Raw genomic sequence first — 27,637 nt, 5'->3', positions numbered from 1 at the left:
AACAAAATTTAAATTATTATGGAAGTGTATCATCAATTATTATGAGGGAAAATAAAAAAAAAAGTCATAGTAACTGCAAAAAAAACAGAAGCTGACGCAATACTATACTTTGTGTTGGCTTATGGGTAGATTGAACAGCACAGCACAGAAGTAAAAACAGCATGACTCAGCAAAAAAGTTTTTGAATGAGTAGAAAGTTTTAAAGCAAGAAAAACAAGTGTAACTGACGAAGCTTGAACTGGTTGACTATCAGCATTGCACACACAAGCCCACATTGACATGACAAATGTCAGAAAAAAGAGACGGATTCCGTTGTCCACTGGTGTTGCACATTTGGACATCAGCTGTTGATCTGCATATGTCATAGTGCATGATGACTTGGGGTTTGTGCAAGATGGGTAATCAAACAGCTTACTGATCAGCACAAACCAACATCCATCAGTGAATTTCCGCGGTTTCGCTCACACTGCTCAAAGCGATCTCACTACTGTGTGTTGTTCAGCAACGGTGCTTCAACTAAACTAACAGCAGAGCACTGCGATGGCCATGTTCAAACTACCCATAAACCATCGTGAACATGTTGTATTGCATCAGCTCCTATCTGTTGAGGTTACCGCATAATTTTTCAAATTTACTTTTTGATTTACCTTCATACAAACCAATCTCAAAGGTGTTTTTTAACAACATATAGTAAATTTTCAACAAGTAACTTTGTGATTTTATGACATTTGCTCTTGTGAGATGTCTGCATCAGTACTAGTAGACAACACATTAATAATACTGTACTTACTGAAAACTAACATTTAATAAACAATTCAGATTTCAGACATGACAAAGCACTGATGCTTTAATTTCCAAACCTATTCCTTCTTTTTACCGTTGTGAAATCAAACTTCATTTGAAGAATAATCCATTATTTCAGAATTCCAGTAAAAATAGTCTTTGTTGTGCTGTTTTTAAGTGCCTCACATACTGTAAGTCATCAGACATTTGTTATTGCTTATGCCACATACATAATTACGCACTGAAGTGATCTCAACTCCATTAATGTACTTGAAACTGGTGACTGCATCCCAGTCACTCTAGTACCATTGAAACACGTGCCAAAAGTGCTTTTATTGCATTTGTCCCATTTTAGTTGTTGTATTAATGAACACTACTTTGGTTTCAAAAATCTAACAAGCGTCTCTAATTTAATAGCTTGCTAATTTGTTTTCAGCAATGAAGCATACTCATTTTTCAAAGCAATCTCACTGCGTGATTCTGAAGTTCTGCAACTCTGTTAACTTATTAGATATTACATGATTAAAGTGGGGCGGCACGGTGGCGCAGTGGGTAGCGCTGCTGCCTCGCAGTTGGGAGACCTGAGGACCTGGGTTCGCTTCCCGGGTCCGCCCTGCGTGGAGTTTGCATGTTCTCCCCGTGTCTGCGTGGGTTTCCTCCGGGCGCTCCGGTTTCCTCCCACAGTCCAAAGACATTCTGGTTAGGTGGATTGGCGATTCTAAATTGGCCCTAGTGTGTGCTGGGTGTGTTTGTGTGTGTCCTGCGGTGGGTTGGCACCCTGCCCAGGATTGGTTCCTGCCTTGTGCCCTGTGTTGGCTGGGATTGGCTCCAGCAGACCCCCGTGACCCTGAGTTCGGATTCAGCGGGTTGGAAAATGGATGGATGGATGGATGATTAAAGTGGTCTCCCTTGTGCTTCAAAGGAGTATAATAAACTAAGCCACACAAATATCTCTCAATTATGAAAGTTTTAAAAAACTAACAGATATTATTTTGAAATGAACAGAGTAAAGTTTATTTGGTCTTCACATAAAGATAGGCACATCATTTGAAACTTTCCTCAATTTTTACATCCTACAACTTTCATTGGATCTGCCAAATTCCTTCTTGTTTTCACGACTATGTTGGTTTTCCATCAAGTACTTTTCACATCCTAATGACATGTAGGTTATATTAATTCTGTTTTAAATTGTCACTGTATGAATAAGTGTGGGTGTCTGCTTAAATACCCCGAGACAGACTGGCAGGCCATCCGAGTCTGATTCCCATCTCATTCTCATAGCTAAACTCTTCAGTTAACTGCAAGGTGTTTCAAGTTAAAACAGTTGCAACTCACAAATGATTGGTCACATCATCACACTCTATAAGTAAGCATAAATTATGTATTTTTATTTCTGAAATCACACCATAATGTGCTATAATTGACATAATGTAAGTAAGCATTTTCTACCTTTTTTATTTTCTCAAAAGAGAAGTGGTATTTTCCCACTTAAGTTAAACAATGCAAGATTTTAAATTATAAGTGTGATTTCTGTAATTCAATGCTGAAATTAAAAGTCAAACATGTTATTATACTTTACACACAGTATAAATATACATATACATACACACACTGAAGAAGAAAAAAAAATGGAGTGGGAAAGTATAGTTATAATTTGTGTACTTTCACAAAAAGTTGTCAAATTGTTTTAGACCCTCTTACCAGAAATATAGCTTAATACACAACAACTTGCCGAACACATAAAAGATTATTAAGTACACTATTACACAGAAAGGTCCAGATGGAACAATACCTGACTGGGTCAACTTTAAACAGGCCTTAATTCAAAACTTAGACCACAGAAAGTCAATGGACACTTCTAGTCAGTTTTTGTTCGCATTGGAGAGGGCCACTGGCATGCTGTAGACAGACATGACATATCCCAGAATTGTCAAGCTGTATGGATTAAACCACTTCACTGTCTCCTGTCTACGGGCAAACTAGCAGGACAGATGACCTTACAATATTTTACTGGTTCGTCTAAGTGATTATTAGATTTTCTATTCATGCTGCTGCTCCTCTTACACCCGGGGGGCATTTTTCACCAATCTCCACTTTATGTACCCCAAAATAAAGCCTTATTATTCAAAAAATAAAGGCAGGACAGTCAATTTTTCAGTAAAACCTGACAGAATCTGTATTTGTGTCATATTTGTACATTCCTTTACTTAGAAACTGCTGCTGAACTAGGGGAAAAAAATAGGTGCTCACATTATCTTTTCTGATACACTACAGTATGTCTCATGTACAAGTAATGCCAAGGCAGTTTTTTTTTTTTTTTTTTTTACCTCTGAGGTGTTCCCAGACATGTCAAGTGTACCTGTCTAAAGTTTCATGTTGATAACACAAAGAAATAAATAGTTACAGCACTTGGTATCATGGGCCCCCCTGCCCTATCCAAAACCTCTCCAAACCGGGATTCAGGTTGAGAACAATTTTATTGCATATAAAACAGTGAATCCCATAGAAACTCTGAACCCCATCCTGTAATACACTTTTACACCCAAGTACCCCATACCCCATTGTTGGCTCCTGCTTCAAATAGCGTATTTTGCGTCCTTAGTGCTTGCTGTGCCATTGTCAATACAAGAGGTAATAATTTCAAGTAACAGTGATCCACACCCATCAAAACAAAACTAACTATGAATGAAATGGAGTAACAGTTTAGCAAGTTTACTTACTCAGGAAACATTTCTTCTGAACTCCTGTCTGTATCAGACTCAAAATCAGCCAGGTCTTTATCACTGTCTTCAGGGACAGCATCCAAAACTTTGCTGAAAGTGAGTTTTGGTCAAATTGAAGCCATTTTTTAATCACTGAGTGGCAAATATACAAGTGATAAAGACCTGAACATTGACACAAATGGTTGAATATAAACAAGCCTGGTCTGCAATAGAAATTAAATCTTGCAGTACTTCTTTATATTCCCTGCTCTGTGCCCCAGTTAATACAAATTACCCTCAATACACTAATAATCCAGTTGCCCTTCATTCTCTCAGAATATGGAACCAATGTAGGAAGCACTTTAAGACAGAGAAGCTTTTATTTTTTGCACCTCTACATGACAACACCCCCTCAAACTTATACAGTATTTAATGTCTGGAAAATGTCAGAGATTAAAACATTTAGAGACTTGTACATAGATAATGTCTTTGCATTCTACGAAGAATTATGCTTCTTATCAACACAATTCCTCCACTACTTTCAAGCTAGAAACTTTGCTAATCGAAATCTACCCAATTTTTCTCACCTCTCACCTTGTTCTATTCCAGAAGAAATATTCATCAGTCTTGATGAGTCAGATAGCATCTCTATAATTTATAAAAATATTTTAAAGTCCCTTCCTTTCAAAGACCCCAGAGTACATTGGGGAAAGGATCTGTCACATAATATTTCAGAAAAGGAGCAGAAGGCAGCCATGCACATAATATACTCTAGCTTCATATGTGCAAAGCATTCAATCATTCAATTTAAAATCTTTTACTGAGGGCATTTATCTCTTTTAAAATTGTCCAAAATGTATCCAGGACAAGATTTAACTTATGAACATTGCAATCGAGCGCCAGCCTCACTGGGCCACATGTTCTGGACATGCACTAAATTGACAACATTTGAGACAAAACTCTTTGCATGCCTATCAGACAGGCTCGGTGTTACAATTCCTCCTAATCCACTGATAGCTGTGTTTGGTGGAATCCCAGATCGGCTTAAAGTGGAGAAAGGCAAACAAACTGTAATTGCCTTTACTACACTACTAGCACGCAGACTTATCTTGCTCAATTGGAAGAATCCCACCCCACCACTTTTAAGTCAGTGGGTAACTGGTGTTCCATACTACTTGAAATTGGAAAAACATCAAATTCCCACTTAGAGGATCTGTTCAGAATCTTTTTAAAACATGGCAGGATCTAATCAATAATATTTTAGAATAAGCTTCCACTTCAGGGAAAAGGATACTCTTCTTTTATAGAGTAGCTCTGGATGCTGGCTCTCCCTCTCTTTCTCTTGGGTGGGGGTTGAATTTTGCTTTGTTAAATTTGACTTGATTGTATGGAATGTTATCTGCTTCTAATTAAAATTGCTAAAAAAAAAAAAAAAAAAAAAAAAAAAAAAAAAACCTGAAACCATTTTTTCCAGAACATAACCGAAAACGATGCTCAATGATGCTCTTCGATGCTCTTTGTCTGCTGATGCGCCATGTGTCTGTTAGAGACTTATACCTAATTATGCACGGACTCTGTGTCTCATTATCTTCATACATGGACATCTAGGTATTATTGGAGATGTTATAGTCGCTGCCAGCCAATGGTATGAGGTGTTTGCCAAAGGTGGCCTCATGCCTCCTCTTATTTGGAGAATATCTCATAATAATGTCCTTAGACTTGTTTTGATCAGATTAACTCTACTGTAAGTACTAGTATGTTAATCGTAGATATTTGCTGTTGTTTTGTTAAGTAATAGGTGAGAGCACATGAAAAAGCAGAAGACGCTGTTTCCCATTTTCAGCCTATAGCTCCTGTTTGCTCGGTCAGTGGGAGGGTTCATTGCTTTGGTTGAAATCTGTTGGTCAGGACATTTTGATTGATGCATTACACTTGGGTACTCCTAATACAGGATACTTTCTGTGATTCTTTCAAACAGTTTTTGCAACAATTTATGAAACACCACACATATAATTTCATACTAAATTAGATAGATAGATAGATAGATAGATAGATAGATAGATAGATAGATAGATAGATAGATAGATAGATAGATAGATAGATAGATAGATAGATACTTTATTAATCCCAGGGGGAAATTCACATACTCCAGCAGCAAAAAATATTAAATTAAAGAGTAATAAAAAAATGCAGGTAAAAAACAGACAATAACTTGAATAATGTTCAACGTTTACCCCCTCTGGTGGAATTGAAGAGTCGCATAGTTTGGGGGAGGAATGATCTTCTCAGTCTGTCAGTGGAGCAGGACAGTGACAGCAGTCTGTCGCTGAAACTGCTCTTCTGTCTGGAGATGACACTGTTTAATAGATGTAGTGGATTCTCCATAATTGATAGGAGCCTGCTGAGTGCCCGTTGCTCTGCTACGGATGTCAAACCGTCCAGCTCTATGCCAACAATAGAGCCTGCCTTCCTCACCAGTTTGTCCAGGCGTGAGGCATCCTTCTTCTTAATGCTGCCTCCCCAGCACACCACTGCGTAGAAGAGGGCACTCGCCACAACCATCTGATAGAACATCTGCAGCATCTTACTGCAGATAATGAAGGATGCCAGTCTTCTAAGGAAGTACAGGCGGCTCTGTCCTTTCTTGCACAGAGAATCAGTATTGGCAGTCCAGTCCAATTTATCGTCCAGCTGCACTCCCAGGTATTTATAGGTCTGCACCCTCTGCACACAGTCACCTCTGATGATCACGGGGTCCATGAGGGGCCTGGGTCTCCTAAAATCCACCACCAGTTCCTTGGTTTTGCTGGTGTTCAGTTGTAGGTGGTTTAAGTCGCACCATTTAACAAAGTCCTTGATGAGGTTTCTATACTCCTCCTCCTGCCCACTCCTGATGCAGCCCACGATAGCAATTTCATTGCTAGGAATGTGAAGTTTACACCCGCCGCTTGCAAATGAGGTATTGTTTGTGTCGGTGTGTGACACAGTTCACTTGTACGATGTAGCAAAAGATTTTTAAATGATCACTTAGTCCAGTATCGGGCCACTCAGGGTGTAACTACACTGCTGGTAGACAAAATGCCTGCACATCAGTGACAGGAAAGAGAGAGACAGGTTCTATTTTGATGGGAGTTTAGAGCAATGCAACCTATTAGAGATCCTCTACTCACACATCCTAGACCCTACAGCAAGGCTATGCCTGTCAACACAAAACTACTCTTTTCACAATTGTTACTAGGACCTTAAACAAACAGAGCACCTTAGAGATGCCCTTAATTTCAACATGTGGAGACAGGACCCCCTGTCTGTCACAGGCCAGTAACTTAATCAGGCCCTTCTGCAGGAACGGGAGAACATCAAACAAGTGCAGATTCAGGGGCTCATTGCGTCTGCTAGTGATGTCAGGTACTGGCTGCAAGATCAATGTTGTTAATGTTCACAGTTATTGTTTTCCAGATATTGACTGTTTTGTTTCCTTATTATTTATGTTTAATTGTTATTTCAGCAGTGAATTGTAGAAAATTGACAGCATTTAATTTCTTTTCTTCATCGGTCATATAGTTTAATATGTAGTAAACATACAGTGCTGTCCATAATGTTTGGGACAAAGACACATTTATCAAAAACACGTTAATGTTTTTCTATCACATTGGTAAATGCAGTACAACACTACCACCTTGTGGTCATAAAAAAAATTATGTCAACCTTAAAAAATTTGAAAGAAGCATTAGTTTATTTCGGACAAAAAAAAAAACTTATAAAGTGGCTAAACAAGTATAAAACGATACAATCTAGAGAGATTAACTTGTCATTTGGTCATACACAGCATTAACTACTTATTATATTTAAAAAAATAGTAATATGGATACATTTTTACTGATTTAATTACAAGCAAAGCATTGTTTGTACCAATCAAACCAGTAAGCCAATGGGAAGTATAAAGTAATTAAAATGGACATAAGGTCAGCTTACCTTCCACAAATCGGACCTATAAAACTCTGTGTTGTGATGTACGCCTTCTCTCCATGCTTTGTATCTGGAGTACCAAACCAACCAAGGGTTCAGCTCATATCCAACAGCTTTAAATCCTTGTTTTGCTGCTGCAATAACCTTTTCATGAACCAAAAACATAAAGAAACACAGTGTAAAATTACATCAGGCGGTGCAGTGATTCCTACAGGACTATCAAATAGGTTATAATAATAAGACAACCATGAAATGTAAGGCATCAATTGTAAACTATGTTTATACTGCTGAGTCTGTGGAATTTAATTCACCACATTTAAGCAAACCATAAACTGAGCAAGTAGAAAGTTAAAGAATGCAACGACAGACTATAGTGCTTTAAACCAATTTGTAATCTAAAAAATGTCCTGGATCTTGGATTACCTGACCAACAGACAGCAGTTTGTAAGGCTGAGGGACTGTGTGTCAGAGATGGTGGTGTGTCATACTGGAGCACCTCAGGGAACCATCCTGTCTCTCTTCCTGTTCACCATCTACACAACAGATTTCCAGCTTAATACCAACGTTTGCCATCTACAGACATTTTCAGATGGCTCATCCATTATAGACTGCATTAATAAAGGTGACGAGTCAGAGTACAGGAAAGTTGTGGAGGACTTTGTCTTGTGGGACAACAACCTGCAACTCAGCAAAACAAAAGAGCTGGTGGTAGACTTCTGGCAAGTCAAGGAGCCTCTAAGACCAGTCGCCATTCAGGGAGAGGACATGGAAGTAGTGCATAACTACAAGTACCTGGGAGTTCACATAAACAACAAACTGGACTGGTCTGACAACACAATGAAGTACAAGAATGGCCAGAGCAGACTGGACTTGCTAAGTAAGGAGATTCAGGTCTTTTGATTTGTGTAGCGAGCTATTGGAAATGTCCTACCAGTCCAGAGTAGCCATTGTGGTGCTCTATGCTGCAGTCTCCTAGAGAAGCAACTTGAGCTCAAAAGATGCACAGTGCCTGAACAAACTTATCAGGAAAGCCTCCCCCATCACAGGGCACACTGGAAACTGTGCGGAAAAGAGGATAGTGGCAAAATTGGAAAACATAAAAATCCCCTCCATCTCCTCCAAGAGGTGCTCTCAGGCTCATTAAACCACAGTGTGTTAAGAAGCACCTCTGGGGGTCTTCTCTGCCCACTGAAATCAGGCAATTCAACGCTACCTCACAATGTACTTGCCAAGTTCATTTTGAAATATCTGCACAATATACATTTCTTTATTTTTATTTATTCACTTTTCAACTGATTAATTGATTGGTTGGCTGTGTTATCTGTCCTTGGAGTCTGTATCCTTGTTTTATATGTTTCTGCTTCGGTATGTACATGAATTTCCCTATGGGAATAATAAAGTTTATCTTCTCTAATTTAGTATTTAATGTGTTAGTATGGTGTTCTGACATATAAGTCAGGGTCCAACAGTAAGTTAAAGCATTAATTAAAGAAAATGTTCTATTGGTATTGGGTATACTGTACTCCTCATTCCTGAAAGAAAATCCTCATTAGATGATATAATATAAACATAATCAACATTGATTTCAGGGGCGAAGAAATGAATGAGCTCCTCTGTCCCCAAATTAACACCCATCTTTCCGAAAATAACAACAACTTCCTTTAAAACAGTAATTATTAAAAGACATCTCGGAATGGGTCACTTCTCGTCATCAAAGATTCAATAATGTAGCTGTTTACCAACTTCCAGTGGGCTCATTCACAGCTACTGCATTACACTGTGTACCCCTACATTTGCAAACAAATCCAACATATTGCAGTGAAGCACCGCACCAGCTCAGGGTGATCAGATGAACACAGCTCATCTCTTACAGATTTTTGCCTCACTGTCCTGAAAAGGATTGCTCGCTCAGGCACTGTGGATGACTAAAACTAGCTACGGGGTGACAGCCTGCGTTTTATGAGCTCTCCTCCATGGTGGGCACTGGAAACAGGCGGCTAATTTACATAATGCTTTACCAAAATATTATGTGCCCCTGCCTTCTGTTGTGTTCTTTCTGTTGGTATTACTGACAGCATAATTGCAATACAATACTGAGCACAGCATTTTTCCATTAATTTAACAGTATCTGCCCCACAAAGACAAGAACAAAAAAGGACAGTATTATTATTACCTTTAGCGAACAAATATAGAATGACAAGGCAGTGCCAGGTGGGAACGGAAGCATCATTGATATGGGCTGCGTGGAAATTGTGACTGCAAGTAAAGGGAGATGGGCAGGGAAAAGATTAAGACGAGTGCTCTCCTCTTTTTTTTTTCCATTTTCAATTAAAGAAACCAGAAATTGGTGCGGTGACTGATGCAGTGCTGCACATCTCTGGAGAGAGCACATCTCTCTCTAGTTTTGATGCCACTACACTGGTTACCCGTGCCATTTAGAACTGACTTTAAAATACTGGTTATGGTTTACAAAGCTTTAAATAATCTGCTCCATCCTATAACTCAGAATGCCTTTCACTTTGCACTCCAAATCATAACCTTAGATCTTCAGATGAGTGTCTGCTTAGAATTCCAAGAGCTAAACTTAAAAGAAGTGGTGAGGCGGCCTTCTGCTGTTATGCATCTAAAATCTAGAATAGCTTACTGACAGAAATTCACCAGGCTAATATGGTGGAGCACTTTAAAAAACTGCTAAAACCTCATTATTTTAACATGGCTTTCTTATAGCTTCATTTTATTTTAACTCTAATATTCTGTATATTCATTTAATGATCGTTTTTTTCATGGCTCCGGAATCCGTAATAACCCCTACTTTCTCTGTTGTTCATTTTCCGGTTTTCTGTGGTGTCGATCTGCGCCCCCACCACCTGATCAGAGCTCCGTGACGTCCCTCCATTGATGGATTGAAGGTCAGAGGTCCACATGATCATCATCGTCTAATTCTTCCACATGAAGCCTGAAAACAATGAGGACTGATTGAGGTCATTTATGTTAGGTAGAATGCCCAGTGGGGGCTAGGTGGTCTCATGGCCCTGGAACCCCTGCAGATTTTTTTTTTTGAGTTTTTTTTTTGTTTTTCCTCTCCTCTCTTACTTCATTCTTTGTTAATTAGTGTTGCCTAATTTTTATATTTTTTCGTTCTTCATCTTGTAAAGCACTTTAAGCTATATCATTTGCTGTATAAATAAATGCTGTTGTTTTTCTGTGAAGAAAATGACTTAATGCTTAATGCTTAAGCTCAGCAGCATGGGTGACAGGGCATTTTCATCGGTGGCGCCGAGGCTGTGGAATGCCCTCCCTGATTACCTGAGAGCCCCACAGTCGACTGAGGCCTTTAAGCGAAACCTAAAAACTCATCTTTTTAGAAAGTCATTTTGTTAAAGTATTTTATAGACTCTTCTGTTTTTTTTTTTTATTTTATTATTCTATTTTTACTCTGTAGCACTTTGGGATTGCTAAAATATAAAGTGCAATAGAAATAAAATTTATTATTATTATTATTAATGCTGAATGTGATTGGCTGGTGGATTTTGTATGAGTTAGGCTAATGGATCCCAGGCAAATGAAGGTCATTCATGAGCACTCTGAGAGAATACGCACACCTTTAGCTGCCGTGCTTGGAACAACACTCTCAAATTCCATTAACGGGCATGGGTAGCAATTTTGAAAGCCATTGTTGCCAAGACTGTCAGGACATTAAATACGGGTTTTCCTTAGCTGCCCAGAATTGGAAGCACATGCTATTCTCAGCGGTATTCTTTGGTGTTGTATTCTATCCCCATATTAAAACTTGGATTGAACACATAAGGAAATACAAAATTTGGTTGTGAACACCCCTGCACGATGAAAATGACATAATGTGTGACTGAAGCCTGGATTAGTGACAAGTTCTCTTGGGAACATGGGTCACAGATGCTTAAATGTAAGGAAAACTTTATATCCATACAGTATGTAAGTTTATCCTCTCCCAAACCTTCCAAGAGCTACTTTTTAAATCAACAACATTCTTATGTGCAAAAATCCTACCATTATTAATAGCAAAAGGAATCATTCTGGTTACTCACAATTCTCCCATCACCACTTCCAATATCAACCAGCGATCCTGTTCTCAGTCGAAGCATTTTCAGTACATTTTCTATCTGAGCTGGAGTTGCTGGTACAAAGGGGAGGCAGATTTTTCTGAGAGCTGGGGTTACAAATGGGGTTGCCACAGCATATAATAAAACCAATGTTCCTCCCAGTACTCCTGTCCCCAGTAGACCCCAGTACCTTCCTGACCCACTGCTTGGCTTAGACTGTTGCAGTTCATCTTCTCCAGACTTGACAAACACGGGCATATCAAGACTCTGTGTGAAAAATAAAACAGCAAATGCAACAAAGATCAAAAATAAATCAACATCATCATATACATCTATTTGCAGATAAGTTACGATTTTGAGAGATGTTCTACTAATAGCAGTTGTAAGCATGGGCTGGCATTCTGGGCAGGATAGTTCAAAATTCGCTACACAGTCAGGGGGCAAAAACCAGTAATTCAACAAGAAGGAAGGTGGGGAATACTCTGCTACAACCAGGACTGCGGAATCCTTGGAAGGGCTCAGTAAAGGATCCTTACCACCTGGCTCGGAAGCCAGCATGCTGGAATGCCGGGGGAGATAACTTACAGTATATGAACTATTCACTTCCCAAAGACACTAGATGGCAGCATCCCTGGAGTACAGTACCTGTATGGACACCTACAGGGCATGCTGGGAATTGTAGTCTCATGTTCTGGCCTAGTTGGGTTCCTGGAGTGCCATTGCCAGGAGGTACTACAGGGAGTTGTGCTCCCTACTATTGTGAGTCTTATGTCTGAACCAGGGGTACTTCCTATGGACAATGTCCAGGTACAGAAAATACGTCTGGATCTTGTATAAGAGGAGCAGTGCCTCCGCCTCACTCAGACTGAGTCAGAGACTGGAGAGCAGCTGGACAACACTCTCTGTGGGGAAATGGAGGACAGAAAAAGAGAGAGAGAGGAGAGAAGGAATTACACTGCTGTGCCGTTTCAGCAGAGAGAACCTGCTTCAGGTGTTCTATTGAAATACATATTCATTTTCTTAACCTCAGACTGTATCTGCAATTTTTGTGTTTTTGGTGCTGCAACGCCCCTAGTGGTTACAACAGTTAAAAATGAAATGAATACTTCTTTAGAGAAACTCCTTAACATACACTACATTAAAAGATCAGACTTTCACCATTGTTTTTAATAAAATGATTTTAATACTAAAAAATTAAACACAACTTGAAAAAAAAAAATCAAATTTCCACTGGACCATATAGCTCTTCTCACGCTTTTCTTAGGTAGCTTTCTCCACCAGACCATGAAGTGCTAGATTCCATCTCAGTACCATCAGGTGCAAGGCTTGAACCAACCCCAAATGGAATTTTTGTCGAGTTCAACTAATTCTCAGTTTAAGTTTAATCCATTTATTTATTTTTATATAGTGCTCTCCACTGACTGCAGGACATGTGCACTGTGACAAGTTCACAGGTACTGTAGATATGAATACAAACTTTCCAAATTACTAATATATAATCAGGTCAAGTCAGGTCAGGTTGGGGAGCATGCATTGATACAGCTCATAGCTGCACCCAGCACACGGCGGAACAGCTTGGGATCCTGGTTGGCAATCCCCCAGGCAGACATGTGGTCCAGTCCCACTCTCCAGAAAAGACCCTCTATCTGCCGTAGCCAGATGTGACGTGGGTGTCCCCTTGGCCTGATCCAGTCACTCAGGTCCACAACAATAAGGATTTTGTGAGCCATATCACACTCAGGGAATTGCACCATAAGGCCATAGTGCCGTAACTGACACCCTCTCACAATGCAGGTAATGTGCCTCGTTCACGACTCCGTTCATTCGTCACAAAGCCAAACCAACTGTAGACACAGTACCAAAGGAGTCCAGTCTTCGTCTCAGGTCACTGGACAGCATCCATGTCTCGCAACCATATAGCAAGACAGGAAGCACCAGGACTCTAAAGACTTGGACACGCCCCTTTCTAAAGACCTCATGGACCCCCCCATGCTCTTCCAATCCGTCTGCTGACTTCATAGGAAGAGTCACCAGAGACATGAATGTCACTGCTGAGGTGAATAAACCCCCTTGATAAGGTTGACATTCTCTCCACAGACAGACACACTGCTGATGGCTGTGCCTAAGAGGTCATTAAAGGCCTGGATTTTGTTTTTTATCCGGGACACTCATAAGCCCAGACACTCAGACTCCTCACTCAGTCACTTGAGAGCCCCAATCAGAGCCTCCATTGACTCTGCAAAGATCACACCATCAGCAAAGTCAAGATCAGTGAATCTTTCTTCACCAATGGATGGCCCACAGCCACTGGACCCCACAACTCTGCCCAACACTCATACCCCATTCAAGCACTGAACAGAATACACCCCTGACGAACCCCAAAATCAGCTGGGGAAAAACACAGACGTTTTGTCTCCACTCTGCACATCACTACAGGGCAGCCATGATATTCAACAACTTTAGGGGGATCGCGCAAAGTCTCAGGATGTGCCACAAGGGCAGCTCGATCAACTGAGTTGAGCACCTTACGAAAATCGACAAAGGCTGATAAGAAACTCGACCGATATTAGCCAAGTCAGAAGTTTTTCTTCTTTTTAGGTTTCTTTTCTTTTAGTCATTCCGGTTGCCACTGGGACAGGGAGGTTGTCGCTTGTTATCAAATATATAAAGGTCCATGTTTGTGTGTGTGTTTGTTCTTTACACAATTCCACACTTTTGGTCCAATCTCAGCAAACTTCTGCAAACATATACAGTGGTACCTCAGTATACGTCCTTAATCCGTTCCAGATCCTTGGACTTATACCCAACAGGACTTATACCAAACTAATTTTTCCCATAAGAAATAAAGGGAGAATGATTAATCCATTCCCATGAAAAAATATCCTATTGTTATTGGAATATTATACATTGATGGGGTTGTATAAAATAATTTAAACACTGCTTAATACTAAAATACATAAATACAAAAGCAATTAGATGAAATAAATGAAAATTTAACCTCACTTTACCTTGCTGAGAAGAGTCGAGTGCCTGCTAAGACTGCTCTTCCCCGTCCTTTAACCTCCTTTATCTTCCTCTTTTCCTCGATCCATCTATCCGACCCTTCCTGGTACCGACCCGTATATATACATCCACCCGCACCTCCGTGGCTGCAGCGCCTTAATCACACGCCGCAGGAAGCCAATGAAACAATTGAGAACGATCGCACCCACACGTGCAGGTGCGACTCGCTCCAACTACCTCATTAACTCCCCGCGGTCGTGCAATCGCGCCCACGGAGAACGACACAGCTATACGGATTTAATACCTGGCCCTTATTTTGAAGCCGCGGACCCGCTATACCACAGGCAGTCTGGTAAACAAGGGTAGCATGCGAGTTGTATTCCAAACAAAGGTCGTATACCAAGCAAAATTTTTCGCTTCCAAACAGGACGTATAACAAGTTGGACTTTTTCCAAAGCGGACGTATACCGAGGTACCACTTTGTCAGGAGCTGACACTAGACTACTCTGGCACCCAAAACTTGACGCTGGGGGTGGTCCCTTTTCCTACAGTGAATTTTAATGACAGTGCCTTCCCAGATTTTGAGCTCTGAATGTAGTCACATAGTGTGTTGCACCAAACAGGTGACTCAGAGGAATCCCTCCCCACCTTATACTAATGGAACTGTAAATGTAGTAAGCCTTTCATGCTGTTGCTTACAATGGCTTTGCGACTTGGCTGACCATCTACCTCACAGGAGCATCACTGAGGTCATCAGGTGGGCCCCTTCACTCTGTTGGTGTTTCGTTAGAGTTAAGGCCCACGACACAGCGAAGGTTTTAACAGTGTATGTTAACACACACCTCCCTCCTTTCCTGAAGACAGAGGCCTAGCCAATTCTATATATCTCCCATAGTTTGTTTTACTAAAATAATCTAAAAAATGTATTATGGAATAATAAAATAAAACCAATAACTAAATCCAATTATTCCCGTGACAGCTTGTTCTGATGACCTCAGAGGTGAACTCCAATTGGAGTCACACAAAACAGTAATGAATTTGTCTCTGGGTAGGTACACTTAAAAAAACTCCATTAGCACTAGTTTGATAGATAGTTACTCGGGCAATGCCAGCTGCTGCTGCTAACAATACAATATTTATTGAGCTTCTGTAAAAAGCAGAATTTCCCTCTGGGGACAAATAACGTACCATCTATCTAATAAAGATACATTTTCTAGGGCATGCATAAACACAGAAAGACACAATTATATTTTTCAAACGATCAGTCTGGAATATGAAGTCTTCCTGTCAGATCGCATCTGTGCCAAGCGGTGTTGTAGAAAGACCTGTCAGTCAGCGTGGATGTTAGTCAAAATGTGAGCATTAATTGATAAGATCATGTTTTGCGCCATTTCATTAGGATGTTCAGAGGGGGGTACAAACTTAATATTCTGAAATCCACATAATAGAAAGCAGGGGTCATCTAGACATGTCTCTGCAGTTCAAAGTAGCCTGTCCTCCCTTCAGTGCCGCCTTCAAAAGGCATTGGATTGGTTCAGAAATGTGGCACTCGGTGAGACGTCTAATTGTTCTCACCCACTTTTAAGCAAAATTCACCCATGGGGAGAGGTGGAGAAATGTTCTAGAGGAGAGGAATGAAGGTCAGTAGGAACAAGACAGAATATGTGTGTGTAAATGAGAGGGAGGTCAGTGGAATGGTGAGGATGCAGGGAGTAGAGTTGGCGAAGGTGGATGAGTTTAAATACTTGGGATCAACAGTACAGAGTAATGGGGATTGTGGAAGAAAAGTGACAAAGAGAGTGCAGGCAGGGTGGAATGGGTGGAGAAGAGTGGCAGGAGTAATCTGTGACAGACGGGTATCAGCAAGAGTGAAAGGGAAGGTCTAAGGCAGCAGTTCCCAAACTGTGGTACGCGGAGCCTTTTCAGGTGGTACGCATCGCGGTCCCTGAAATTTAATTTATCTGTGCAAAACCCTTTATGACAAGCCTGTTGTGAGCAAAAACCAATGAAACTGTTTAAATACAATAATACGTGAATTCCCAGATTTAGTGTGGTGTGAAATTTCGTCATCTGAATAAAGAAAACCTATTATTCGAATCAGTATTTAGTTCATTTAACGCTACCATAATTCCGTTTCGCGGAAGTCAACTTCTACTTCTTCACCGTTTGAGCTTTTGGTCACTAGATGAAAGCACAACGCCGACACTATTTAGTCTTCAGTAACTCTGCCTCACAGAAACCGCTCGCGTTTGTTGTTATACGTGCACTGCCGCTGTATCGCATCGTAGTCACTAGATCTAAGCACAAAGCCGATACCATTTCGTCTTCGGTAACTGCGTCACATACAGGCCGAAGGCAGGATTTAGTTTCGGGGCGGAATTTGTCAATTTATGCACATGCACAAATTTTTTCATTAATTTTATGCATGATTTCTTACAATTCTTTAACTTTTATTCAGATTTCGGGGCGGTTGTAGTCAGTGTCGTGAATTTGCTGTATATTATCTAATTAAGAATTAATCATTCATTGCAGTACTTGCTTTTTAATTTTTTTGTTAAAAATTCGAGTGGTACGCAACACAACTCACTTAACCTCAGGTGGTACTTGACGTCCAAAAGTTTGGGAACCCCTGGTCTATGGGATGGTAGTGAGACCAGCTACGTTATATGGGTTGGAGATGGTGGCACTGACCAGAAAGCAGGAGACAGAGCTGGAGGTAGCACAGTTAAAGATGCTAAGATTTGCATTGGGTGTGACGAGGATGGATAGGATTAGAAATGAGGACATTAGAGGGTCAGCTCAGGTGGGAGGGTTGGGAGGCAAAGTCAGAGAGGAGAGATTGCGTTGGTTTGGACATGTACAGAGGAGAGATGCTGGGTATATTGGGAGAAGGAGGATAAGGATAGAGCTGCCAGGTAACAGGAAAAGAGGAAGGCGTAAGAGAAGGTTTATGGATGTGCTGAGAGAGGACATGCAGGTGATGGGTGTAACAGAACAAGATGCAGAAGACAGAAAGAGATGATCCGCTGTGGCGACCCATAACGGGAGCAGCCGAAAGAAGAAGAAGAAGTTGTCGATACTCAGTGCAAGGCTGAACAAACTGTTTTGACAGGAGGCCACTCCACTAGGAAGGTGCAAAATGATTCTTTTCAGTGATTCGATTCATTTCGTTCACTTCAAAAACAACACGTTATACTCTAGAATCAAAACTGTGTAACAACTTGAACCACCAAACAACACAAATAATATAAACAGCAAGCAACAAAATTAGTAATTCACACATAATAATTATCCTCTTTATTGAATTTTTTGCAATATTTTAAAATTCAACAATAAATAGAAAAAAAAATTGTACAAATAGAAGGAGCCGTGTACTTTTTGGTATTTGAAATTTCATTTTAGAAACAAAAACAAAAAAACAAAAATGAAAGGAATTTTCAGATTTTGATTTTTGATTAGGGCGGCACGGTGGCGCAGTGGGTAGTGCTGCTGCCTTGCAGTTAGGAGACCTGGGTTCGCTTCCCGGGTCCTCCCCGTGTGGAGTTTGCATGTTCTCCCCGTGTCTGCGTGGGTTTCCCCCGGGTGCTCCGGTTTCCTCCCACAGTCCAAAGACACGCAGGTTAGGTGGATTGGCGATTCTAAATTGGCCCTAGTGTGTGCTTGGTGTGTGGTTGTGTTTGTGTGTGTCCTGCGGTGGGTTGGCACCCTGCCCGGGATTGGCTCCTGCCTTGTGCCCTGTGTTGGCTGGGATTGGCTCCAGCAGACCCCCATGACCCTGTGTTCGGATTCAGCGGGTTGGAAAATGGATGGATGCATGATTTTTGATTAAAGAATAAAATGAGGGAAAATAAGGTATTTTTTAATTCTATGGTAACAAATAGCAGTCATACACTTACATATACTTTTCTGGATTTATCTGTGATTCAAATAATGAAATAGCTCAAAAACAACAAAACAGACTGTATCTCAGAATGGATGAATAGTAACTTTCTCAAATTAAATAAAGAAAAAACCGAAATCTTAGTGATTGGCAATAATGGATACAATGAGGCTATTAGAAATAAACTGGATGCATTAGGATTAAAAGTCAAATCGGAGGTAAAAACTTAGGGGTAACCGTTGATTGTAATCTGAATTTTAAATCGCATATTAATAAGATCACTAGGACAGCATTTTTTCACCTAAGGAACATAGCAAAAGTTAGACCTCTTATATCATCGAAAGATGCAGAGAAATTAGTTCATGCGTTTGTCTTTAGTCGGCTAGATTACTGTAATGCACTCCTCTCAGGACTACCCAAAAAAGACATCAATCGTTTGCAGTTAGTGCAGAATGCAGCTGCTAGAATCCTTACCAGGAAAAGAAAATCCGAACACATTTCTCCAGTTTTGATGTCACTACACTGGTTACCTGTGTCATTCAGAATTGACTTTAAAATTCTGCTTATGGTTTATAAAGCTTTAAATAATCTCGCCCCGGTTTATATATCGGAATGTCTGACACCTTATATTCCAAATCGCAACCTCAGATCCTCAACTGAGTGTCTCCTTAGAATTCCAAGAGCAAAACTTAAAAGAAGTGGTGAGGCGGCCTTCTGCTGTTATGCACCTAAAATCTGGAATAGCCTGCCAGTAGGAATTCGCCAGGCTAATACAGTGGAGCACTTTAAAAAACTACTGAAAACACATTACTTTAACATGGCCTTCTCATAACTTCACGGTAATTTAATCCTGACACTCTGTATATCCAATTCATTATAATAACTATTCATTCAAAATTTGTACTAACCCCTACTCTCTCTTCTGTTTCCTTTTCCGGTATCCTATTGGTGGTGGCTTGTGCCACCACCATCTACCCAAAGCACCATGATGTTCCAACAATGACGGATGGATTAAAAGCCAGAAGTCTGTATGACCATCAGCATCAAGTGACTCCGTGAAAAACCCGAACTACAAAGAGGACTATTTCATTTATGTTAGGTAGAATGCCCAAAGGGGACTGGGCGGTCTCGTGGCCTGGAACCCCTACAGATTTTATTTTTTTTCTCCAGCCTTCTGGAGTTTTTTTTTGTTTTTTCTGTCCACCCTGGCCATCGGACCTTACTCCTTTTCTATGTTAACTAATGTTGTCTTATTTTAATTTCTTATTTGTCTTTTATTCTTCTTTTCTTCATTATGTAAAGCACTTTGAGCTACTTTTTGTATGAAAATGTGCTATATAAATAAATGTTGTTGTTGTTGTTATTTTTGTTGTCTGAAACCGGAGGTACTTCTTCTTCTGCACAATTTTTGATGACACATGCGAACAGTCCTCCTCCTCACAACACATCGATCGACGGCCTTGAAGTTACACTGGCTTTGGAACAGTAAAAAAAGTGACACTCCAGGATGAGGACATGACTGCAGAAAAACCGAGTCGCATCTTTCAGGTAAAAATACAAGCTTTGCAAACTTTGCTTCATTGATGTAGCAGTTCTTTTATGAATGTTATTGTTGTTACTTACAGCTTACATTTGGTGATTTACAGATCTCATTTTCAATGACAGGCCTTGTCTTGCCATCTCTCAAATCACGTCCGAGTACTGCTCCAACGTCATGATGATGGTCCAGTCTACACACCAGTGACCAGTGTTTGCTGCAAGTGGCGCATTACCTCACCAGGTTGTTGACCTACAAAAACTTCCGGCTCAGACAAAATAACTAAAGGGCGTTTTCTCATTCTCGTTTCTTGCATTTTTCTTTTCTGATGTGCAAAAGAACAAAAGTAATTGTTTTGCGTTTTTCATTCTTCCCTTTAAAGTTGAGAATCAAATGTCTCTTTGTTTTTTAAATGATATTTTCTGAAACGCAATTTCAAATGCCAAAAAGTACACAGACCTAGAACCTTAGAATAGTGCACACATCACAATTGTGAGAATATTGAAATATGACTAAATACAATTATTTTTAGTTTTGGATTAATCTCCCGCAATTTCCTTCTTTTATATCCCGTCCTTTCTGTGTATCATCAGTGAACTGAACTGGGATTCAGTGTAATAATAATTCTTTGCATTTATATAGCGCTTTTCTTACTACTCAAAGCACTCAGCAATTGCAGGTTAAGGGCCTTGCTCAAGGGCCCAACAGAGCAGTGTCCCTATTGGCATTTACGGGATTAGAACCGGCAACCTTCCGATTGCCAGTGCAGATCCCTAGCCTCAGAGCCACCACTCCATCTCTTCTCTGCAGTTCAGTGCACAAACCGATTGTTTCTGTGAATTAGTTCAGCGTACTGTACTGCAAGTCTCTTGTCTGCAGTTCCTGAATGAACTTGAAATGGTTCTCCAGATCAGTAGGGGACATACTAGTTCTTTCATTCAATCAGTGTACATACTGAGACGGTCATAGTCACTCAGTCAGAGTGATCTGATCAATGGGAGGTGCTTGGTGTCATAGTGGATTGTTGTCATCATGCCCGTTTTGCTTAAAACAGCACGACAGCACAGTGGTAGTACTGCTGTCTCGCAGTTAGGTGACCCAGGTTTGCTTCCTGGATCCTCCGAGTGGAATTTGCATGTTCTCCCCGTGTCTGTGTGGGTTTCCTCCAGGTGCTCCGGTTTCCTCCCACAGTCCAAAGACATGCAGGTTAGGCACATTGGTGATCCTAAATTGTCCCTAGTGTGTGCTTGGTGCATGTGTGTGCCCAGCGGTGGGCTGGCATCCAGCCCGAGGTTTGTTCCTGCCTTGCGCTGGCTGAGATTGGCACCAGCAGACCCAAACCCCCCCGTGACCCTGTGTTAGGATATAGCGGGATGGATAATGATTGACTGACTGAGTTTACTGATAGCTGTCTTCGGGAAAGAGCCTAACAATTAAGTATTTAATTTAAGATGACAGCTCCAGACTGTCGCAGAATGCTATCTAAAATGTAGGACGCACTGCGCATGCCTCAAATATTTGTTCTTTCATGTCAGTGAACCGGTTCGTTCACTACAGTCCAAAGAAGACCCCACTGTCGCGCACACTGCCAGTTTCGAACAAGACCGAGGTTTGAGTGTAGAAGAGAAAACAAATCATACGTGGAGGAAATCGTGAAAAATCCACACAGACATCGGGTGAGAGTGAACCCCAGGACTGACAAGAGAGGCAGCTGCTCTAGGAAGAAGCTCTGTGTCTGTAGCCTTTGCAGCGCAGGAGTTCGCCACTATTCACTACACACCTTTTCATGGGTTGCTCCCCAGACGTGTATTCTCCTTTGAGAACCAGTCATGTCTCCGCCATACTAAGTAAAAACAGGACTGGCGACCCCTGCGGTTTTTTTTTTTCCTCCCCAGAATCCAAGTTTGCACCCCTTCTAAACATCCTAACGACACGCAATTTAATCAACTAATGCTCACGTTTCGACTTGAACGTGCGCGGCGATTTACAGGTCTTTTATATACGACACCACTTGACGCATTCACATTCTGATCAGCATTCTTCGCGGTTCACAGTGATTACTACATTTATTAATTAACAAAACAAACTAATTACAAATGTTAGTTATTAAAAGAGCTTACAAACAAAATTATTACTATCTCATACATTTCTCAACTGACATGGGGGGAAAAAAAAAACGAATCGTGAACTCCTTACTTCCGGAAACTCCACGTGCTCAGCCTCCGTGCAACACCAAATTCTTTCACCCCGGATCGAAATCTCCGCACCTAAATGTGTCCTAGACGCGAAAAAAAAAAAAAAACCTCAACTGTCAAAACGAATGTCGAAAGTCAATGGAACTTTACCTCGGCGAATAACGGCACTTTTAAAAAATAATTTCAAGCCAATGACAGCCTATAAAAATTTCCTTTAGAAAACATCCCTGTCTTTTTTACCTGATCATTAGGAACTGTTTGAATTTAGCCCTTTCTTGCACATTAAGTTAGTGAAGTAAACTCTAAAATACAGTAAATCACATAGAAGCAGGATTCGTCCACCGAAGGAAGAGACGGAAAGCATATGTGCATAGCAAGTCGTTTTAGCATTAAATTACTCTTTTTTTAATCTAAAAAAAATTAAATAAAACAAATAGCTGATTTCGTATGCGTTAAGTTAGATAACATCAATTTCCAATTTGATGTGTTCTTTTGAAATTTCATATGTCTGATATGTCATCTAATTTCATCTTTCGGAATCGCGGTATGTTTGATATCAGAATTTGTAATTTTGTTAACAATCATTGCAAATTTGATATCAATATTTTTTGACTTTGGTATCAAATGCAGCCTCCGAAGTTTAGATGGTAATCGGCCTCCTGCAGTTGTCACAATGCTGTGCTGCCTTAAGGTGTCGCTGTTCTCCACACTGATGGGTGTGCCTGATGCGCATATTCGCTACGGTGATTACAGTACCATTCATCTTCAAAGCTATCAGGTCAAAGAAAATGATACTATTGTGTTTATGAAGCGTTTAACTGCAGTAAATGTAGCTATTGAATTTACTAGAATTACTAAAGGAAGCTTTGTCATCACTTCTGTTTATTCTTTGTGTGTGTCCTCCTGACTTACTGGTCCGGGAAAACCCCCAGATATGACATTCCGTTCGACTCGTCTGTTTTTTTGTAACAATGTTTTTTTATTTATAAATACAAAAGTACAAAAATACAATAGTATAACAAAATGACAAACAACAATGCAGCAGTAAATTTAAATGTCCATAGTTAAACAAGATTTGTAATGAAACAGAGCATACAGTACTGGGCGGCATGGTGGCGCAGTGGGTAGCGCTGCTGCCTCGCAGTTGGGTGATCTGGGGACCTGGGTTCGCTTCCCGGGTCCTCCCTGCGTGGAGTTTGCATGTTCTCCCCGTGTCTGCGTGGGTTTCCTCCGGGTGCTCCGGTTTCCTCCCACAGTCCAAAGACATGCAGGTTAGGTGGATTGGCGATTCTAAATTGGCCCTAGTGTGTGCTTGGTGTGTGGGTGTGTTTGTGTGTGTCCTGCGGTGGGTTGGCACCCTGCCCAGGATTGTTTCCTGCCTTGTACCCTGTGTTGGCTGGGATTGGCTCCAGCAGACCCCCGTGACCCTGTGTTCGGATTCAGCGGGTTGGAAAATGGACAGAGCATACAGTAGAAAAAAAGGTAGGATGGGGAGTGTTAATTGAGTCTCTTCAAACAATTTAAAATCAACAATAATATTAAGCAATTTTTTTCCTGATTTCATTTTCATATACTTTAATGACTTACAATACAATGTAAATTCTTTATTAAAAACTACTAATGAAGGTTTTATTTGGATGTATTTACATTTATGATTAAAATGTTTCACTAAATTAAACAGATCATTTAACAAACCCTGAACATTCTCATCTTCCGGTACAATTCCAAAGATGATATAATTTCTTGTAAAATGGGAAAGGGAGAGAAGTTTTGGGTGAATCCCGTCGAACAAATCATTCCAAAATGTATTACTATAAGGGCATGAGGGCAACAAATAGTCTGCAGTCTCAGTATCCATTACAGAAAATGTGCAGTTATTGTGATCAAGAGGAAATCTTTACCTCAGAGTCAGAAACTCTCTTGATGGATTTGTGTCATTAAATATTTTATAATGCACCTCTTCAGCTTTTGGAGGCAAACTCTAAAAAGAAAACACAATCTCTTCAAAACACATTGACTAAAGATGCATAAAGATAGAATTGTGTAAATCTGAGACATTATTTTATCTGGCAAAATTATATTTATAAAATCTTGATCATCAGTTAACAAAGGTGCAAAATTAGTGGGTGAATGTAAGTAAGGAATCATATTTTTACTCATCAAAAAAGCAGTTATACTCTTAATACTCTTAATACAGGTATCCTATTGTTTACGACTGCATGAGAAGTTTAATTTTGTATAAAGTTCATCAAAGGGTAACACCAATCCATCCATTATCCAACCCGCTGAATCCGAACACAGGGTCACGGGGGTCTGCTGGAGCCAATCCCAGCCAACACAGAGCACAATTAGGAACCAATCACAGGTCACACACACCAAGCACACACTAGGGACAATTTAGGATCACCAATGTACCCAACCTGCATGTCTTTGAACTGTGGGAGGAAACCGGAGCACCCGGTGGAAACCCACGCAGACACGGGGAGAACATGCAAACTCCACGCAGGGAGGACCCGGGAAGCGAACTAACAGCAAGGCAGCAGCGCTACCCAATGCGTCACCGTGCCTCCCCAGGCTACCATATTTCTAATAAATGCGAAACCCATTCGACTCGCCTTGACGTCTAATAATGTCAGTATTCGAGCTTTTTGGTTTTTCCGCCTATTTTTGGCCCACTGGATCTGAAAAAAAAATGTGATTTATAGGCAATTTTGGGCCATACTTTGTGCAGGAAATCATATCATTATGATAAAATGTAAATCAATAAGAGCCTTCATCCAAAAAGATCAGAAGAACTTGAAGTTGTTCATGTCACGAGGGGTCAGAGTTACTCCTTCTCAGAAAACGTCAGACCAATGAGGATCGCTAATACAGGCGTGCGGAGTCTCGTTTTAGGCCATTTCAACATTGCTGATCACGGATATGATATTTTTGATATTGGATTTTTCACGGTTAGTCCCAGTCCTCTAAGTGCCACGATTAAAAAATGACACATTTATAACATAACCATGTGGGATATCAGTTTAGACTATTTCAAGGCTGGCGAATACAGATGTGATTTTCTTTTTGATTTTTGATCATTTTCTAGAGATATATGGACCTCTATAAGAGTGAAAAATGACACACTTCTATTACAATCGAGAATATTTAGACTTTAACAATTAAACAGAAGCATCCATTTTATTATCTGATGCAACTGTTCTTGTTAATTATGTACTTCTACCTCATGAAATAAATTATTTCATTCCTCAAGAACTCCCACCGCTAATTCAGACTTTATCATTGTTTGACATTATATACGTATTTTTTCGAAAAGCAAAACATTACAATGGCATGCTACACAATCTAACAATTTATACAAACAAAAACGATACAAACATTTACTTCAAAATCTTTCCAAAGAAAACAAAGTAGCCATACAAAGTAAAAAAGGCAATCACTGTTTGATATGAACGTTTTAATTTCTGTTCACTGCATGTCTTTTTTTTTAACCTTGATACTGAATGCAAACTTGGAAGCTTGCAAGATGGAAAGCCAGTTAAAACATTCTTGTAATTGTCACCTTGGTTAAAGGGGTCTCTGCCCTCCACACTGATCTAGTGATGGGCGACTTGTGAACGATTCATTCTTTTTGAACAAATCGATTTGCGAGCGTGGGCGGCACGGTGGCGCAGTGGGTAGCGCTGCTGCCTCGCAGTTGGGAGATCTGGGGACCTGGGTTCGATTCCCGGGTCCTCCCTGCGTGGAGTTTGCATGTTCTCCCCGTGTCTGCGTGGGTTTCCTCCGGGCGCTCCGGTTTCCTCCCACATTCCAAAGACATGCAGGTTAGGTGGATTGGCGATTCTAAATTGGCCCTAGTGTGTGCTTGGTGTGTGGGTGTGTTTGTGTGTGTCCTGTGGTGGGTTGGCACCCTGCCTAGGATTGTTTCCTGCCTTGTGCCCTGTGTTGGCTGGGATTGGCTCCAGCAGACCCCCGTGACCCTGTGTTCGGATTCAGCGGGTTGGAAAATGGATGGATGGATGGATGGATTTGCGAGCTCAGTGGGAGTGCTTAAACGCATGCGTGTCATCGGCCGCTTTCATTTCGCGAACGCTAGTAGACGTTTAAAGCGCATGTGCAAGGAGCGCGAGTCTGACTCGCTTCACTTTGGATTCTTTGGAGTTCAAACCACATTACATCAAGACCAGCAAAGCAGCCACTGATGATTCTCTTACTGCTCATGCAAGTACGATCCAATGACAAAACATTTATATTTAGTGTAACGGGAAAGAGAAAAAAGTGCTCAACTAGTTTGTGACTTTAATACTTAATTCAGAGTTGTGTTTTGGGGGTATACTGTAGCATTTAGCTAAAGATAATTGGGGAAAATTAAAATATATTGAAATGTGCTATGTAAATGAACTTAACTGATAAAAAGAACCTTTCTGAGAGATTTCTCCAGTTTATTATGATGCTTTGAAAAAGTTACATGGTGGCTGCCCCTATAGGTGCAAATGTTGGACAGCCATGTTTGAATTTCACATGTAACGATGGCTCAAGACTCTTCTTTATTTGATATTTTCTGCAACAATTAGAATCTATTAAATTTTTTTTGTTCCATCCATTATTGGAATTGTTTCAACTGAATATATAAACAATGTTAAAACTAATATGTGTATGCCCCTTTGTACATTCAACAGATTAGTCACAAAAAAATGAACCTTATTAAAATATCATTCTAATTTTAAACATTTATTTGCTTTCAAATTTACTTTAGTGCACACTTTTTCACCTGAGTCATTACCTGCTTATTGATTTGTGAACTGAATGAAATCCATGAACGAGTCAAACAGTCATTTGCTTGTGATTCTGTAAAGTAACATCTTATTTATGCATTTAAATTGTGTTGTCCTGCTTAGTGTACTGAAACAGAAAAATTTCATATGAATTTTCATCATGTTAAATGTATATCTACCCAACCCTGAACAATGCCTGGGTAATAAATTGTAAGCTCTGGGTCCTTTTGTCTAGTAACTTGGCTTCAGTCTGTTGTGGTGTTTCACTTGCTATCTGAGCCACCAGGTGGCACTGTCCTTAAAAGTGAAAAGAGAAAAAACAAACCCAAAGGTACCCCCTGGGTCAAAATACTGCGTTTCAAACTAGTTTGTGGTCTCCTTTTAACAAAGTGGAATAGAACATTCCAAATCACACCATAGCATTTTCTAAGCCTGCCTAATTTAGATCAGGTTTGTGGGTGGCTGGAGCCTATCCATGCAAACGTAAGTTACAAGGCAGGAACAATCCCTGGACAGAGCAGCAGTTCATCGCAGGGGAACACACGCAGGCACTACAGCCAGCTTAGCACTGCCAGTCGACTTAATATACATGTCATTGAACTGTGGGAACAAACTGACACAGACATGGGGAGAACATGCACACTCCACATGTTGGGGGGGGCAGGATATGTGTGTGTTTGTGTATATATATTATAAACTGCTCAAAAAATTCATGCT

At 40.4% G+C, this 27,637-nt stretch overlaps 1 protein-coding gene across 1 annotated transcript in view; it reads right to left on the bottom strand.

The window, feature by feature from the left end:
* atpsckmt (fATP synthase c subunit lysine N-methyltransferase) overlaps positions 1-22,231 on the bottom strand; it is a 38,520-nt gene extending 16,289 nt beyond the window's left edge. The window contains exons 1-3 of the mRNA XM_028803409.2: positions 22,147-22,231; positions 11,516-11,797; positions 7,458-7,595 (exon numbers count right to left, since the gene is read on the bottom strand). Of these exons, the coding sequence (XP_028659242.1) occupies positions 7,458-7,595; positions 11,516-11,788 (411 nt within the window). The 5' untranslated portion in view covers positions 11,789-11,797; positions 22,147-22,231. The remainder of the gene's footprint in view (positions 1-7,457; positions 7,596-11,515; positions 11,798-22,146) is intronic.
* Between the last annotated feature and the right edge of the window lie 5,406 nt (positions 22,232-27,637).

This window comes from Erpetoichthys calabaricus, chromosome 6 (genome assembly GCF_900747795.2).
Source record: "Erpetoichthys calabaricus chromosome 6, fErpCal1.3, whole genome shotgun sequence".
Classification (NCBI taxonomy): domain Eukaryota; kingdom Metazoa; phylum Chordata; class Cladistia; order Polypteriformes; family Polypteridae; genus Erpetoichthys; species Erpetoichthys calabaricus.
Note: the sequence above shows the minus strand (reverse complement) of the source record. Positions and strands in the feature narration are given on the sequence as shown.